This window comes from Notamacropus eugenii, chromosome 5 (genome assembly GCF_028372415.1).
Source record: "Notamacropus eugenii isolate mMacEug1 chromosome 5, mMacEug1.pri_v2, whole genome shotgun sequence".
Taxonomy (NCBI): Eukaryota; Metazoa; Chordata; class Mammalia; order Diprotodontia; family Macropodidae; genus Notamacropus; species Notamacropus eugenii.
The window spans coordinates 438000752-438019750 of record NC_092876.1 but is presented as its reverse complement, the minus strand read 5'-3'; the positions used below and the strand labels follow the sequence as shown (position 1 = coordinate 438019750).

Sequence of the window (18999 nt, the reverse complement as noted above, 5' to 3'; positions counted from 1 at the left end):
GTATTTTTTAATGTTTATTGATGCTGCTATTTCTTTTTTTTTGTATCACTATTTCTCCTGCATAACTATCCTCCCACTCCCTGTCCTGAAAAATAAAAGTTCTTAGTAAAATATGTGTGTGTGTGTATGTATGAAGTCATTGTGCTATAGTGATCATGCTTGAAAATGCATGCTTCATTCTCCGTCTCTAGTCTGTCACATCTCTTAAGTAACGGACAACATGTATCAAAAGACTTTTATATGTTTTGCTACAGACATTTTTCCTTTTTATTCCTATTTCTTTTTTTCTATTTTCCTATTTCTTTTAACTGTGTTAATTTTGTGCAGAAACTTTTTAATGTTATTTTAATCACTTGTGGTGCTCTCTAGCCTTTGTTTCATCAAGAATTTTTCTCCTATCCGTAGCTTCCCTGTTGGCTCTAATTTATTTATGGCATGACCTTTTATAATCCATTATCTATTATCTATATCCATATCTACTGGGAGCTTTTTAAGGTAGATGATGTGAGATGCTAATCTAAGCCTCATTTCTCCCACACTGCTTTCTAGTTTCCCAGGAGTTTATGTTAAATAGTGAGTACAGGTAATAGTTGGTGTCCTCAGGTTACCGAAGTCTATGCCACTCTTATTCCGTTGCTTCTGGATCTTGTCTACTCAATACATTCAAATGATCAACTTTAATCCATTTTTTAAACTAGTATTAAATTATTTTGATGTTTTCTGATTTATAGTATAGTACTACTAGGCCTTCTTCCTTAAAACTTTTTCTCCTTGAAATTTTTGACTTTTTGTTCCTCCCGTAAGTTTTGTTATAATTTTGTCTAGTAAAAAGTTTTATAATTATATTCATAAAATTCCTGTATATATCTTGCTGTCTATTTTCCCTACTAAGTTGATTAACTTTCTGTAACTATTTAGATGCTGTATCATTTGGGATATGTAGATAGATAGACAGACAGGTAGGTAGCTATAGATTATTTCATTGTGATATATTTAAGCCAAAGGTTCTTAACCTGGGATCCATATATAATCTCCAGGTGCATAGATTTCAGCAGGGTGTATTCATCTGGATGGGAAATTTTTTTTTATTTTTCTTTATTTTTTTTTTACTAACCTCAAACTGACACTTAGTATTTCTTTCAATTTTGATTTTTTGAAAAAATATTCTAAGAAGGGATTTATAGGCTTCACAAGATGACCAAAGGGATCCATGATACACCTCCCCCTCCCAAAAAAGGTTAAGAACTCATATTTAAAGTATAGCATAGTTTCTCTGTTATGCTCTTTTAACCATGTCTATTTTTAGTGTTGCCTTATCTGAGGTCATGATTTCTCCCTCCCCTCCTCCACCCGTACTTTTTTAATTTCACCTCAGGCATCCAAGTCCATATTTTAAAAATCTGAATCTTTACGTTTCTCAAGTGTTTCGTGTAAAGAGCATGTTGTTGGATGATGCTTTTTAATCCATTTCACTATCCTCTTCTGTTTTATGGATGAAAGTCTTCATTTCCCTCTATCCTATCCCAATACTTTCTCCCCCACTTTACTCTCTCACCTGCCTTAATAAAAGACTAAGAGAAGAAATGTCACTGACACTAGAAAAGTAGTTTAATCCCAGTCCTTTGCCCTTCCTCTCTTTAGCCAGTTCATTTCCTGATTGCTGGCTCTTATCCTTTGTTTTTCTCCTTTTGGTCCCCCCTTTATGATTCATCCTCTGAGGGTAAAGTTTTACTTCTATTTGCTTTCCTTCCCTTCTGTTTCTCATAAACCATCTTCTCTCTCCGTCTCTCTGCCTGTTTTCCTGATTAATTGAATTTATTTGTACAGCAAACTTTTTGTGTTTGTGTTCAATCCTTCTTTGTCTGATTCAGATAAGAGTGCTTGTCTCCCTCTTTGCCCTTTCATGTTTGTATATTCTTCTTCTGTACAACAATTATGTGAGGAAAAAAAGATAAATTTCTCCCACTTTTTTTTCATTTCTTCCCTCACTTTTCCCCTTCTTCCTTCTTTTAAAAATTTATAGTATTGGGTAAATCCATCCTCTACCCCTTCATTCCTTTTATTTTAATCTCTGTGATCCCAGAAAACAGTGAGATTCTAAGGAGATATTTGGCCCTGTTCCTTTTGTAGCTTGGACACTGCTGCTGGTGCCACAGGATGAATTGGGTGCTTAAGGGAAGGCTGTCTATGTGAATTCCTGGTTTATGAGTGTCTCCCGGTGTCCCACAATGAATTTTGGCTTTGGTCTTTCTCTCCTTTTCCTCCCATCAATCAGAAGTTGACTGTTTCTCCTTGCTGTTTGGTCCTGTCAGGTTCCATTATTTGCTGTGTCACAGTATATGACTTTGGCTCAGGCTGACCTAGTTTTAGAGTTCCACAAGTTGGCTTCAGGCTTCTTTATGGATCCCTGATGCCTAAACAGCCTGAGACTGTTTTTGTGGTGTCTTTGTGGGTCGGACTCAAATTGTCCTGACTCAAGTTGTTACAGGGGTGAGTAATCTGCAGCCTAGAGGCCACATTTGGCGTTTTAGGTCCTGGGGTCAGTGAAGCCTTTTGACTGATTTGATTTTACAGATCAAATCCTTTTATTAAGGGGATTTGTTCTGTTTTGGATTCAGTCAAAGGGGGTTGCACTTGACCTAGAGAGTTACATGTTCCCCACCCCTGCAGGGTTGAAATTAGAATGAGATTAAGAACATCCATCAATTAGCAAAAGTGAAGGGGTATGAGAGGGTTACCTACATGTATTAAGGAAAACAGTCAAAATGAATATAGACTTGAATTGATTTAACTTGGTTTCCCTTCATGTTGGTCTACCAGTCAGAAGCCAGAAAAAGGGAACTGTTGAATCCTCACATGGGTATTTTTTTGTATTTGAACCACCAGAAATCTATATCAGTGCCCTGAAACTTAAATTCTTTGAGATAGTAAAGTTTTGAGCAGGGTGTCAGTATTTTGAAAGAAAATATTAAGCTACTTTACTGCTCCCCACCCTCAGGTTGTGAGATCCCAAAGGTCTTATAATGAACCTTCTGTGATTCAATTGCTTTAGGTACTTAGGGAACAGCCCTACTCTTGGGTATGTGAGAAGCCTGTCTCAGACTGCACTAGAGGAGATAGAAATAAACTAAAACAGAAACGTAGGAAAAAATGAAGAAAATAAAACAATTGTTTAAAAAAAATAAAAAAACAATGTAACCATCCACTGAAGGAGTGACAAGACTGTGTAGGAGAATGAATACCAGAAGCCCCAGTATTTCCTTCTGTCCTTTGGAAGGATCAAGTCCCAGATCATTCTTTTCATAGATGGTGATTTATTTTGCTCATCACCCATAGAATTCTTCTACAACAAGTGTTCTTTTTCCCTCCTCAATTACATGTACAAATAATTTTTAACATTGTTTTAAATAAAATTTTTGTGCTCCAAACTCTCTCCCTCCCCTCCCAAACAGTAAGCAGTTTGATAGAAGTGAAACATGTATAATCATGCAAAACATTTCCATATTAGTCATTTTGTGAAAGAAAACACAGAACAAAAGAAAACTAAGTGAAAAATAGCTTGCTTCAATCTTCATTCAGACTCAATTCGTTCTTTCGTTGGAGGTAGAGAGCACTGTTCATCCTGAGTCCTCAGTATCACTGTATTGCTGAGAAAAGTTGTCATTTGCAGTTCATTGTTTTGCAATGCTGCTTTACCTGTAAAGAGTGTTCTCCTGGTTCTGCTTACTCATTTTACATCCGTTCATATAAGTCTTTACAGGTTTTTCTGAAATCATTCTGCTCATCATTTCTCATAGTACAACAGTATCTGACCACAACTTGTTCATTCATTCCCCAGTTGATTTCAGTTTTCCAATTCTTTGCCACTACAAATAGTCCCCTTTTTCCTTTTTCTTTATTTTCTTTTTTAAAATCTCTTTGGGATCCAGACCTGGTACTGGTATTGCAATATGCAGTTTGACAGTCCTTTGGACGTAGTTCTAAATTGTTCTCCAGTATGGTTAGATCAGTTCACAACTCCACCAATAGCACATGTGTCCCAATTTTCCTGTATCCCCTATCCAACATTTGTCATTTTCCTTTTCTGTCATATTATCCAATCTGATAGGCATGAAGTGGTACCTCAGCATTGTTTTAATTTGCATTTCTTTCATCAGTAATGATTTAGAACATTTTTCCATATGATCATAGATAGCTTTGATTTCTTTTTCTGATACTTGCTCATTCATATCCTTTGACCATTTATCAATTGGACTTGACTTGACTTGACTTCAACGACTTGAATTCTTATAAATTTTACTCAGTTCTCTATGTAGCTGAGAAAGAGGCCTTTATCAGAGATACTTTTAAAAAATTGTTTCCCAGCTTTCTGCTCTCCTTCTAACCTTGATCAGCAAGGGTTCTGAAACCTGGGAACTTTGAACTTGTTTTTTGTATTTCTATTTGGGTTCATTTGTAATCCTACTTATTTCATCTTATACACTTAAAAACATTGTTTTGTGCTTGCTTTGGCAGCACATGTACTAAAATTGGAATAGTACAGAGAAGATTAGCATGGCCCCTGCACAAGAAGGATATACAAATTTGTGAAACGTTCCATATTTTTGCAACATGACTAATGTGAAAGTGTGTTTAATAAGAATGTATGTGTAGAACCCATATAAGACTGCATGCTGTCATGGGAAGGAAAGGGAGAGGGAGGGGGATAAAAGTTTAAAACTTATGGAAGTGATTGTTGAAAACTGAAAATAAATTATTAACAAAGAAAGAAGTAAATAGGATGAAAGGGGGAAAAAAGACATTGTTTGTAAAAGAGTCTGTAAGTTTCATCAGGCAGTAATGAGAAAAAGGAGGCTGTGATGGAAAACAGTTAACTGCTCTACCAAGGAATCATTTTAAGAATGTGCCTTGTGATGAAAATATCTTTTAGTGTGAGGTATTTGAAAAATGTGCTTAACACAGAGGCAGCAGACATTTGGGATACAAATTTCTGTCATCAACTGTGATTATAGTAAAGTCACTTATCCCTCTGAGCCTCAGTTCCTCTGCATCACATGGACTTTGTAAGCATCAAATCAGATTTTTGAAAAGCTTTGCAAATACTATATGAATGTCAGTTATTATTATGTTGAGTTATTTGAAGTATTCAATCCAGTATATTTGACTGTGGATCAGTAAAATATCAAAATTTACACTCTTGGACAACTCTGCTCTCTGTACAACAGCTCTTGGCAGTTCAGGAAGCAGGAACAGGAAACTGGGGGTGAAAGGAGCCACAGGCAGAAAGGAGGAGTAGTCAACTTCTCCTGTTTAAAACTTTTAAGTCAGCTCCTTTGATAGTATATCTTGAAAAACCTGTCAAAATTTGCCATGGTCAGTTGGTTTTTTTAGAAAACTTGAATCTTCATTCTGATTACTTTTCATAAATTTTCTGCTCCAGTGGTGAAACTGAAATCAGGACATTTCTGGAGGAAAAATAAGGAGAATTTTTAAGTATTCCAAGCTTCTCCTTTTGCCTAAAATTATATTCTGTTTATTATGGTTATGGTTAATTTAGGATCCTGTTATATCTACAACCAAGTTTCATGGATACATTTGAATTCAAAATTCTGCACCATAAATCTCATTTTCAAGTTCTTAGTAACATAATTATATAGAGCAAATGACCCCTTTAAACTGTTTATTACTTTGTGTTTAATTTCTTTGCAAACTGCAGGTCAGTAGATAATTTAAAGCTGAGACATATTTTACCTTTCCATTTAAAAAGAAAAGAGGTGATTTGCAGAATAATTGTGTCATGAACAGAAATTACAAAATCAGAGATTTAAGGTGCAAAGTATCTGAGAATTTGGGTCAGAAGAGGTAGATATTTCCAGTACTTAGGAGAGTGCTCATAGCAGGGTATATAAACTGAGTTATTATCACCCTGTGTCTAATGTGCTGATTCAACCTTTTAATAGATCTCAAACATTCCCTCTTCATTCCTCTTATACTGCTACCAACCACACTGGTATAGGACCTCATTGCATCCCACCTGGACTTTTGCAGTGCTCTTCTGGGTTTCTCCCTACCCCAAGTCTCTCTTCAGCTGCCAAGATGATCTTCCTAAAACACAGTTCTGATCGTGTCACACCTCTAACCATCCCAGTCAATGAACTCCAATGACTCCCTATTAGACTGTGGGATCAAATATAAAATCCTCCCCTTGGCAAGTAGCTCCTTCATTACTTGGTCTTTTACCACCACTCCAGTCTTCTTGCATATCACTCCTCTCCATACGCTCTTAAGATACTGGCTGCTTTGCTATTCCTTCTTGCTGGCCCCTATGAGAAGGGTAATTAGGGAATGCTGTTGGAGTTAGTGCTTCCCTTATCAGCAACCCTTTGAGGAGTCTAGACTAAAACAAAGCTGCTTTTTAACCCGAGATCAAGAGTGAACCTGTTAGAGGCTAGAATCCAAAAATTCCAGTACTTCCTGTGTGTTATCTGTGAAGCACTGACTCTGTGTGACCCCATTTGGAGTTTTCTTGGCAAAGATACTAGAGTGGTTTGCCATTTCCTTTTCCAACTCACTTTACAGGTGAGGAAACCAAGGCAAACAGGGTTAAGTGACTTGCCCAGGATCAGTCAACTAGGAACTTTCTGAGGCTCGATTTGAATTCGGAAGATGAACCTTTCTGACTTCAGGTCCCATGCTCTTTCCACTGCGGCACTTAGCTATCCCGCCTTACTCTTGGAGACACCAGTTTCCACAAGTGACTGGGAGGCTATTGAGTCATGGAAGGAATCTTCCCATGGCCCTGAATGTGCAGTTTATTATTCATCTTTACCCTATCCTTGGTCATATTTTTTTCTCCTTTGCCTCAAAATCTCTCCATGCCCTCCTACTCTTCTGGGTGCCCCTAGGAGCTCTGATTTCCCCCTATCCTGAATGAGTAGTCTCCCTGAGTACCAAAGCCCTGCAGATTATACCTGTAAGCTCCCGTTCCCTTTACAGAATAAGAAAATTCATCAGTAGTTCCTAGTCACACCATTGACATGAGGTTTCCCTCCATCTTCCTTTTCTTTCAGTCCCTCCCTTTGCTTCATTCATTCTCCCATGAGTTCCTCAGCAACTACAGGAGTTATTTTCCCCTTATTGCTAGCTTTTGACTTGGTGAGAGTACAATTCATACTCTCCTCTATTTTTTTCTCCTTTACTTCATTTTATTTGCCCTTTAATTTTCTAATTTGGGCACTTAACTGGATAGAGTACTGGGCCTTGAGTCAAGAAGATTCATCTTCATGAGTTCAAATCTCACCACCAACACTTACTAGCTGGGTGACCCTGGAAAAGTGACTTAACCTCTCTGGCTCAGTTTCTTTATCTGTAAAATCAGTTAAAATGACAAACGACTCCAGTGTTTCTGCCAAGACAACCCAAATGGGGTCACAAAGTATTGGACACAGTTGAAACAACTGAACAACAACAATAAATTTTGTAATTTAGTCCCACACAACAACATTGGTTTACATGTAGGCAGCTTATTGTAAGGCTTTAATCCATGATGTTTATGGTCTAATTCTTCCCCATTGCTTCCATTTTACTTCTGTTTTCACCATTTTCTCTTTGTGAACATTTAAGAAACATTTTTTTAAAGGACTCTGTTATTTTGTTGTCACTTGTCTTTGGTTATTCTGTTCCTCTTGTTTCTCTGCTGTCTGGTTTACATGAGAAGCAAATACTTTTTTCCAGTTTTCTTTAGAGGAGTGTTTCAAATGACTCTTTTTATTGAACACCCATTTATTTCCATTTATACTTAGACTCAGATTTGTGGTGTGGGTCACCTTGGATTACAGCTTGAGCTCTTTTGTTCATTGGAATCCTTAACTCAATTTTCCCCTCTAATTTCTGGGAGAGAGTACAGGATAGTATGGTGTTTTTTACATTTTGTTTCCTTTACATGTGAAGGTCTTTTCCTGGTCTTTTGCAGAATTTGTTGTTTGCCAGTGTAATTGTTAAATTTAACCATTATATGTCGCGAGATTGCTATATGGATTGTTTTTCTAGATCTTTGGATTCTTTCTATTGTCTTCTGCATTTAGGAATTCTAGGCAGTTTTCTTGTATTATTTCTTGAATTGTGGTGTTTTGTTTTTCAGTTTTTTTTAACATATCAGGAAGACCTGTAGTTCTTAAATTCTACGTATAGCCTCTTGAAGATCAATTTGTTTTGTTTGAATGGAGATCATGCTTTTTTAAAAAATATTTTTTGCTTCTCTTCTAGCTTGTCTTTTACTTCCATGTATTTTCATTCCCAATCTCTGTATTATTGTTGTTATGAGACTTTCTACTGTGGATTCATGTTTTTCTCTTCTACCAGTGATTTCTGCTGTGTGGGCCATAAATTCTGCTTTCATGATTTTTATTACTTTTTTAAACCATCCAGGAACAACCTGCTCTCTGTGGTTCTGTCTTTCTCTTCAGAATCCTCCTCATCAGATGTTGATTCATTTTCTTTAGATTTGCCAATACTTATTCAGAGATCCCTGGTCTCTCTTCCCTGATCTGGAGTTCATTTCCCTTCCTGTTATTACTATCTTTCCAGTTGGTTACCTGCTTATGCTAAAGGTTTTGAATTGAGTTTTCTTCCTGAAGTACTTTCTAATTTTAGTCTCTTTTCTTTATTACTCACTTTATCACACTCCCTTCCATCTGAAGGCATTTTCCCTGGGGGCTAAATTTCAAAGCTGTCTCAGCCTCCTTTCCTGCTGGCCAGTACATTTAACCACCCTAGGTTTCTGCCCCAACTGACTCCTGAGAGAATAGACATAGTCCCAGCCCCTTGCTTTCTTTCAGGCATTTTGAAGCCTCATGTACATGTCCTGCTCTGATTCCCTCTTTTCCACAGTTCTGATCTAGTCCTGTGGCATCATTGAGTGATACCGCTTCTTACTAGTGTCGCAATTTCTGTTGTTTGGAACTCAGTGGCACTAGGTTTATGGAGACTGGACTATAGAGCTGAATTCTCTTGCAAGTGTATGGGCCAAATTTTGTAGCCATGCTGCCTAGAGGGTGAGAGGTGAAGGAGAGGGCATTTTGTGTTGATTAGGATTAGAAATTAGCCTTCTCTGCCTTTAATTCATTGAGTTTCTGCCTTATTTGACTTCTTGGTATCTTTGTCCATGGAAATAGCTAAAATTGCTTTATGTTTGGTGCATGATTTCTATTTTGGAGAAGTTTGAGAGGTTGTGAGCTGATTTACCCAGAAGTAGAATCCAAGGGATTTTCATTGGTTGCCTCCTTGCCTCCTTCCTAGCTTACTTCAAGGTTAAAACCCTACCTTCTGCAAGATCTTTTCTCATTTCTTTTTATGTTACACTCTTCCCCATGAGGTTACCTACAATGAACCCTGAATATATCTTGTTTGTACGTAGTTTTTTGTCTCCTTCAGCAAGACCTGAATCCAAATCCTGTCTTAGACATTAATCCTGGGCAAGTCACATAACCATTTTGCCCTAGTTTCCTCAACTGTAAAATAGGGAATTATTGTCAGGATCAGATCTGGCTCATAGTTGGTGTTATATAAATGCTTATTCCTTTCCTCTTCCTCCATTAAGTTGTCAGCTCCATCAGAGTAAGGTCTGTTTTTGCTTTTCTTTGCTGCCCTGGCTTAGCACAGTGCCTCAAACATACTAAAAATGCTTATTGATTTGTGAGCTCCTGGAAGGCAGGGACTGTCTTTTAACTCATTTCATATCCACAGCTCTTAAAAACAGTGCCTGGCACAGAGTAGGTGCTTAATAAATGTTTGTTGATCAATTTTATTTGACTTTTCTGGGCTTCTCTTTTTAAGGCTTCTAGAATTTCATTTTAAAATGTTCATTATTGATGACTAAATTGGGGCAAAACCTAAGTTACAGGAAAAGTAGGCTTTGATTTTCTGTTACATGAATGAATGGGTATAATGACTCATAAAACTATCGTCTTCAATTCTCAGATTTATTTATTCAGATTTAACCTCCAGTCTCTCATCTCTTATGTTTCCATTATTGCTGCTGCATTTAGACATCTGGATAGTGCAAGAAAAGTGTGCTAAAAGCAATTAATTATGCCATTTAGACACCCAGTGAGCCCCAGTGATATTTTTTATGTGCACAGGCAGGGAGGAATCCCTGAGATTCAGTGATTTTGGACCACTGAGTGCTAATTCATCAGCCATCAGTTTTCATTTGAATGTTTAAAACCAATTTGCTTTTGAAATGTGTTTTTATTTTCCCATCTTTTTCAGTTTTCCTCACTGAAGAGAAAGCCAATTCAGTATTAAAGCGTTACCCAAGAGCAAATGGTTTTTTGGAAGAGATAAGACAAGGAAATATTGAACGTGAGTGCAAAGAAGAAGTCTGTACTTATGAAGAGGCAAGAGAAGCCTTTGAAAATGATGTGAAGACTGTAAGTATTGAAGGGGGAACATAATTAAAGATACTCCCTTGTAGATTTGTCTTTCCTCTCTATACTACTGAATATGGAAATGCTACATTTCAAAAATATATGCCTAGCTGAAATACAAACGCAGCCTGGCTTTCCTCAGCCTCTCTCATTTTGTCTCCTCATTGTGAATAAGAGTCTGCGACCTGAGCATTTCTGAGGAACCCTGAAGGTTGTTCTGAAAGAAAGAAGAATTTGTGCAATAGCCTTGTATATAGGACTAAGAAATCTTTTCCCAGTATTTTTTCAGAAACTCTCATAAACTGGGGTATGACCTCTGCAGCCTGGAAGGAAGCCATTATTTTCATGAATAACTTTGTTCCTAAACATTATTATATAATAAAATGTTCTTTGTTTTATGAAACTAAGATTGATCAGTTTTATTAAAAGATATATGACTTAAGCTGAGGGATGCTGCTTCTTTCAAAAGTGATTCTCAATCTTTATGAGGTCAAAGTGTATCATAGATGTTAGCAAACAGGAAGAAATTCCTTTTGTGAGAGATATCTAGACTTTTTCTTCAGTGTTGCACTAAGGAATACTACTATAAAACACAGAAATTGAGGAAGGACATAAGCTTAAAGGTTATATAGGACTCAATTACATTGTGCTGGCTTTTCTCAGCAGGTCAGCTTCCTCTCTGACATACAAACATATAATTTGAGAAAAAAAGGAGAAGAGAGTTGGAGTATTGCTTTGAAGGAACAGGAAAAGGGTACTTTTTGAATAGAGGTAGCTAAGCTGGCTTCTACAATCTCCTCTTTCTTATCTTTTCAAGGACAATGTGTTTTTCATTCTAAAGACGAAGCAAAGAGGTCAAAATGATGCTTGAAGGAACTTTGGACCAAGACTATTTTCAGGGACTTCTCTTATTTCTTCTTGAAGCACCAGGAAAGTGGAAAGAGCTTGCAGCCTCCAGATAGAAGGACACAGAGAAGGAAAATCCCTAGGGAAGAGAAGTTTCCTCTTCTAGATAGGGCCAATGAAGGGCCAAAAGTCCTTAATAATACAAAACTATCTTTGAGGACTATGATGAGGTCTAAAAGGAGGCCAATACTTGGAAGAATTACTAACTTTACAATTCTTTCTCCTTCTCTGAGTTCTGGAAAACGACTTTGTAGAAGCGATTGGCCTTATCCTGTAGGCCTTTCCTTTGGGTGAGCCAAAGGAAAAGGTAACAGGAAAATATCGAGTTCATCTGTGGCAAAAATCCACCCTGACTGCTACCCAAAGGACAATGATTAAAAATAGTAGGGACTATAGAAAGATTTGTAAATAAAAGAACAGTAGCTAATCCATCACCCCAGGGTATAATTCCTCCTACTCCTTATTTATGGGTGTTTCTTTAGTTCCACTGCAGTTCTTGAGCCTTCATGGAGGTCTACACTCCATCCCAGATAATCCACCTCACTGTAATGATAACATCTATATAACACTTTAAGATTTACAAAACTCTTTATGTATCTTCTGATCTTCAAGACAGCCCTAAGAGATAAATGTTACCATTATCCCCATTTTACAGATAAGGAAACTCAATGGCTGGTCCAAGATCACATAACTAGTAAGTATCTGAGGTAGGAATCAAACTTAGTTCTTTCTAAGTCCAAGTTCACCTATATTCATGATACTTCTTACAGGAGCCCTAGACCACTGATTAGCAGGCCAGAACTTATATCCTGGGCTTTAGCTGATTAGGAAGAGGTTAGCTATGATCAGCCAGCAAATAGTGTTTTGAAGAGAAGGAGGAACCTTTCTCAATGGTTGGTGTATACTCATGCTCCATGTCTTTAGGGATAATCTATTAGGACTCAATCTTCTTTGTTGAGCTGATAGCATGTTCCCATGGGGACTATCTGGGAAGACAGTCTGAGGCTAGAAATGAGAAGACTCTACGCTTGAGTACACGGCAATTGTTGAAGGCAATTAACATTGCCTAGTTCAGTTTTATCATTCTTCTATTCCCTTCATTTATGATACATGTAAATAAAGTATGGGTTTAAAGGGAGCAGCAGGTAGCTTGTTTTGGACTCAGAGGCAGGTATTGATCAACAGGGTTGATCAAATCTTATATTCCATTGTTGATAAGTCTGGAGTGTATAGTGACAGTAAAATGTGTCTCAAGGAATTTGTTGTCCAGAAAAATTAAGTACAAAAAGGAAAGTGGGAAATCCTTCTGACATAGTTCCTGCTACGTCTGGTTTGAAAAGTACAGGCTGACTTCTTATGGCAAAGTAAAAATAAAAAATCAACTCTTTGAATCTGAGGTCAAGGTCTGAAAACATTTGCAGCATCCACTTTATAATTTGTATTCAAGGGGTACAGTAACCATAATCTCAATAATTTCCAAAGTAGGGAACTTTCCCCTTCAAAATGGAAACAGCACAATTGAGAAAGGGAGAGGAGAGAATCCTTTCATTACCTCCATAAAGCTATCCCCAACACTACACAACTAAAATTGACTCTGCTACTAGCCTGGGTGTCAGGCATCACATACCTTATAGTTACCTGTGGTCATTTTTCTTTGTATAACAGATTATCAACTCAGTACAATAACCACTTTTACCAGGATTCAAGCTGTGATCAAATCAAATTACAGTCCCACAAAGTTCCACTTCATAGTAATTTTCACTGTGTACAGTTTAGTTCAGGGCAGTGTTGCTGTTAACATCAATAGTACAGGATAGATGTGTGATGGATAGAGAGAAACCTGGGTCTGGAGTCATAAAGACCTAAGTCCAAATCTGACCTGTGACACTTAACTAGCTGTGTGACCTTGAACAAGTCACTTAACTTCTGTTTGCCTCAATTTCATCATCTGTATATTAGAGATAATAATAATACCTGCCTCACAGACTTGTTGTGAAAATCAAATGAGATCATGGTTATAAAGTGTGTAGCACAGTGCTAGGACATCCAGGTGGTGGAGTGGCCTGGAGTCAGAAGACTCATTTTCCTGAGTTCAAAGCCAGCCTCAGACACTAGGTGTGCCTCTGGGCAAGCTGCTTAACCCTGCTTCAGTTCCTCAAATGTAAAATGAGTTAGAGAAGGAAATGGCAAACCACTCCAGTGTCTTTGCAAGTAAACCCCAAATGGAGTCATGAAGAGTCAGACGTGACTGAAATGATAGTTTCTCCCCAGCAGTAGAAAGTATCAGGATAGTTTTGCAACTGTAACGTAATAGATGCCAGTCATGAAACCATCCATTTTTGTATCCATTTTGTTCATATGAAAAATTTGCTCACACCAAAAAAAATTCGAAACTCATCCTGCTCTCTTGCCTTCTTCTTCTGCTCCTTTTTCCCTTTTGTATGGGCCATGCCCTTTCTCTTTCATTTCATCTTTCAAAGCCAACATCACAGGTGCAAACCAACAATCCCCAAATAACACGATGCCATTATGAGATCTCACAAGAATGCTAGGGCTCACTGAAATGCAGAGACACTTGTTAAGGTTGCCAATTCTTGGAGGTCATTGGGACCACATTGTTTTGATCCCATTCTCAGGTTGAGAGGAAGTTACCAGCACAAACACTCTTCTTTGTGTTTTAATAATAATTTCCAGAGGACAGATGCAGAATCATGAGAATAATTTAAACAAAAGTATTATAAGGAAAATCAAGTTTGAAAGATTTAAGAACCCTCATCAATGTAATGACAAACTATGATTCCACAGGACTCATGATGAGGACCCAGAGAGGTGATGGATGCATGCAACAGGTAGAACAAGAGATTTTTCAGACACAACCAATGTGAAAATGAATTGTTTTGTTTGATCATGGTACATATTTGTTACAAGAGCTTTATTTTCTTTCTTTCTTTTTTTTTTTTTTTTTGGTCAGTTGGAAGGTGAGATGTGGAAAGAATAAATACTTTTAAATTTAAACATATTTAATTTTTTTAAAAAAAGAGGAATTGAAAAAGACACCAAGGTTGGGAGCTTAGGTAGATGGTGGTGTCCTCAGCAGTTAACATGGAAATTAGGGAGAGAGGTGAGTTGGGGGAGAAAGATCATATGTTCTGTTTTGGTGTTTTTTCGTCTACCTCTGGGACATCCAGTTCAAAATGTCTGATAATCTATTCAGACAGATTTTAATAATTTGGACAGAAGGTGCCCTATTTGGTCTGCTTTTCTCATCCTTCTCAGGATAGGGTTTTTTTAACTATAGATCAGGGTAGGACTCTGCTGTGGAAGAAAAGTTGCCTGTGCCAGTCCTTACCTAGATTATAATAGGCAGCCATACCTGAGATTAACCCTGTAGTGGCAAGTAAAATAGAATCTTTTGTGGTTTTTGTTTTAGTATAATCAAGAAATATAATGCCTCTATTTGAATGTGATTAAGGAGGATCTTTCCCACCCATTGTTGGGCCTGGGAAGGTTTATAAGAAGGTTCACACCGTTTGTTAATGAGGCACTAGTTCTTAAGGGATGTGATACCCTCTGACTCTAAAAAGTGTATAAAGGCTATAAGGTTCAGGTTTTATTTTGGGGCTTACTGACTGGAAGTGTTTGGTTAGACGAGGACTCTGGGAAGCCACTAAGGAGCCCCTTGGCTTTGAAAACCCAGATGTCAGTGCTTCCCTCTCTGGTAACTATGGTCAGACAGTTGGACCTATCTCTTGAATTCAGGCAGAGGGAGCCATATGTGTTGACTTTTAATTTCTCTGTATTTTCTTGGAAGTTCAGGATTCTGACTCCCCTGAATTAGGTGAATGATACAGGTACTTGGTTAAAGTGATTGTTAACCCCTCAAAAGTTGCCTTTCCTTTTATGAATGCAGATCTAAGACTTGAAGTCAAGAAGGCCTGCATTCAAATCTGGCTCCAGATATTTCCTAGTTGTGCAACCCTGAGTGAGTCAATTAATCTCTCTCTGCCTCAGTTTCCTCAACTGTAAAAATGGGGATAGTAACAACACCTACCTCCCAGGGTTGTGGGGATAATCAAATGAGATAATATTTGTAAAGTGCCTATCATATATAGTAGGTGATATTAGGCACTGTATAAGTGCTTATTCCCTTCCCCTTAAAGAACACATCTTCTATTTATAGGCAGAAGCTTCTAAAAATAAAGCTGAACTCTTGGCAAGGAATCATGAAGCTATTAGAATCAATTAAAACTGCAAATTCAGAAATGCCACAGAGAACCTGACCTCCCCAAATTACTGCTTAACTTCTAGCCCTCTCAAGATTAAGAGAGCTGCAACGCCAAAGTCAGGAAATTTTCTCCAGTCATTTTCAATCAGTGAAGCTTCTCTGTGAATATCAAGAAAACATTACTCGAGTCTAGGACACAAAAACCAATGGGAAGTCTCAAAAACGGGCTTAGATCTCAGGAGAGGAACTCTGTGGGTGTGGGTATGGGTGCCTGCATACATGTGATCACTTCTGTTTTAAATGTAGATGCAATAATTTGAGGAATTAAAAAAAAATAGGAACCTTTGGCTTCAGTTATAGCTTACTAAGTAATGTTAAGCAGGGATTTTAAGACTATAATGTTTGTTCCCAAACTGACTGGGCCCAGAGAAGTTGGGAGTGTTTATTATTCACTATTTATTAATGAATGTCTAAGATGATTTATTCCTAGAACTAAGTGCTGTTAGGCTAACTCATTTCATAGACTATAATATCTTCGATCAGAAAGTTTTCTTTATGAATATAAATTACACTTGCAGACTGTAGAGGGAGGGAGGTGCTTAAGTTTCATTTTAAATGGAGAAACAAATGACCTTGGAAGAGATTGACGATCTATAAATTATCTTTTATTTTCTGCTATTGTTAGAATATATCTACAAAAACTGCCCAACACAACTGTACTAAAGACTCAGGATACTTTAGTTACCATTAGTCTTGTAAAACTAAGTTTTTCTTTTCTGTGTTGTACCAGCACCATGGCTAGAGCCCTAGAGCTAGAGTAAGGAAGACCTGTGTTCAAAACTAGCCTGACCCTTCCTAGTTATGCAAGCGATTTAACTTCTACTTGCCTCAGTTTCCTCATCTATAAAATGGGAATAGTGCTAGCACCTATACTCCAGGGTTGTTGTAAGAATAAAAATGGTAATATTTTAAAGTGCTTTACAAACCATTAGCTGTTATGATGATGATATAAGCTTAATTTTGAGTCAAATATTCTACCGTATATTTAATATTACTCATTTCTAAACAGCAACTTTGAAAAAGATTATTTGTGTACAGAGGTAACTTATTGTTTGTTTTTCTTTCTATTTTCTGAGGCTTATGTTAGTTAGACACAGCAGAAAATACGTGAATTTGGTTGGATATGTGGAAGGCTCAGAGAGTCAGGAGTTGAGAATAGTTATTGTTCAGATGGTAACCTTGGGGAACTAGAAGATTGGTGAGGCTTTTTACAGACATTTGGACTTGGATTGAAAGGTGCATTCTGTGATTTTTGAAAAATGAAAACAAATTAATTTAAAAAAAGATGTGTTCTACTTTGAATGTGTTAAATCTGAAATGTTTTTGGGACATTTTAAATGTCTGTTTGGCAGTTTGTTATGCATAGCAGGAGTCAGGAGAAAGACTTGGGATATGTGTGTGTGTATACGTGTGTGTGTGTATATATGTACATATGTGTGTGTGTGTATGTAAGTATATAAAGGTTTTGACATCATTTGCATAGATATAACAATCCCATGGAACCTGATAGGGTCACCAAGAGAAGACTTTTTTCTAAAAAAAAAGCCTTTGGAAACATCCACAGTTGGCAACCTGATATAAACGATGATTCAGCAAAGGAGACTGAGAAAGAATGGTCAGATAAATAAAAAGAAAACCAGAAAAGAGTAGTCTCGGGAAGAAAAGAATATCCAAAAGGAAAATGTGGTGTACAGTGTTGAATGAAGTGGATGGGTTGAGAAAGATTAGAATTGGGGTGGAGGGAGGTGGGAAAAGAGCATCAGGTTAAGGATTGTTTTGGGAGGTAACAGTTTAGGTTTCAGGGTCAGGTGAGAAACCAGATTGCAAAGGGTGGAGGAGTATGTGAGAGGAGAGGAAGTGGACACAGTGAGTGTAGACAAATTCTTCCCGGAGGTAGTCAGTAGCTATCTGTCCCTAGGACTGTTCTCAGTGCCTTGCCAGCTTGGATAGGATCTGTTAGGACTTACATTCTGCTGGCATTTCCTTCAATATCCATGGGTAGCTTCTGCCACAAATGAGAGGTGGAAAATTGGACTCTGGTGTCATGGATGAGAAGAGTGGCACATGGATGTGGTAGCCAACTACTTAACCCAAATTTTACAATAATGTAAATATCCCATAAAAGAAAAAGAAAAAAATTCAGACTTTTTTTTCTGGTATAAAAAGAGGGCTAAAAAAATTTTGCAGAGATTTTCCAGATGGTGGAAGTGATGCCCCCCTAACCCCTATGATGTAGAAGGGATAACTGTAGTTCCATTTGACCTTTGTGGGTAGAGCCACAGAGTGACCATCTTGGATTTGATGTAAAAAACATTTTTTTTTCCTCTAACAATTGAACTGTCCCAAAATGAAGCAGACCTAGAAAGGTGGTGGGTTGGCTCCCCTCCTTGAAAGTCTTCAGGAAGAAGCTTTTCAGTCTCTTTTTGGGTAAATTAATAATGGGATTTTCTTTTGTTTATGGGTTGGACTAGGGGGCTGCTGACATCCCTTCTAACTTTCACATTCTGAAATGTGATTTATGGAAGGGCATGGACAAGAATCCCACAATATGAGGTGTGGATGAATGGGTTTCTATTTGTGCCTTTAGGGGAAGTACCCGTGTTGACAAAATCATAGATATTTTGAATTCTAGAATCATACGGTGTCAGAGCTAAAAAGCATCTTAGAGGTAGCTCAGTTCATTCATTCCTGGTTGTGCAGAGGAGAAAACAGAGAGGTAGAGTTGCAATTTCATGCTTCTATTTGTATAGAACTCTGTGTGCTCAGTTGTACACTGATAGTATTTTTCAGACTCCAAGATGCTCACAAACACTTTGTGAAATCATTGCCTTTATGCCATATTCCAGTACATCTCTGTATGATTTAGGAAAGGATTTTAAAACATGATGTTTCATAAAAATACTGAACTGTACATCAGGAATCCTGAGTCCCAACTCTTGACACTTTGGGTAACCATAGGCATATTGATGAACCCTCCCTGTGCCTCAGTTTCCCAATCTTTAAATAGAGGTAATAATATTTACCGAGGGTTTTAAGTGTTACGTTAACCTTACAGTGCCATATAAATGAATTCCTATTCAAAATAAGAAAACTTTGTTCTCAGAGGGTATGTTAATTGGAGGTATCTATCTCAGTATAGATAGGTAATATGTTAGACTAAGCACTCCAGACCTTCTCTTAAGGGTTTTAGACTGTTCTGACTTCTAATCTGTGGCCAATATAATTTAGAGTATGTAGAAATGCCTAAAACTTCATATTGCTTAAAGGAATCTATCATGATTTTCTGCTAGCAAATTTCATTTCCATTTAATGTGAATGTTATGGTTCATGGTGCTTAATTATGCAATGCTGGTTAAACCTAGGAACGGAACTAAACTTCAG

General features: G+C 37.4%; 1 protein-coding gene and 1 non-coding gene across 5 annotated transcripts in view; both read left to right on the top strand.

The window, feature by feature from the left end:
• Positions 1 to 18999, top strand: part of PRRG1 (proline rich and Gla domain 1) — a 131713-nt gene that overhangs the window by 87321 nt on the left and 25393 nt on the right. For all 4 annotated transcript variants that reach the window (XM_072615189.1, XM_072615188.1, XM_072615187.1 and 1 more), the window contains one exon: positions 10270 to 10430. In XM_072615189.1, coding sequence (XP_072471290.1) covers positions 10270 to 10430 — 161 coding nt within the window. The remainder of the gene's footprint in view (positions 1 to 10269; positions 10431 to 18999) is intronic.
• On the top strand, positions 4500 to 4606 carry LOC140509458 (U6 spliceosomal RNA). Its single transcript, XR_011968771.1, has one exon. It is a non-coding gene; the product is annotated as a U6 spliceosomal RNA (small nuclear RNA).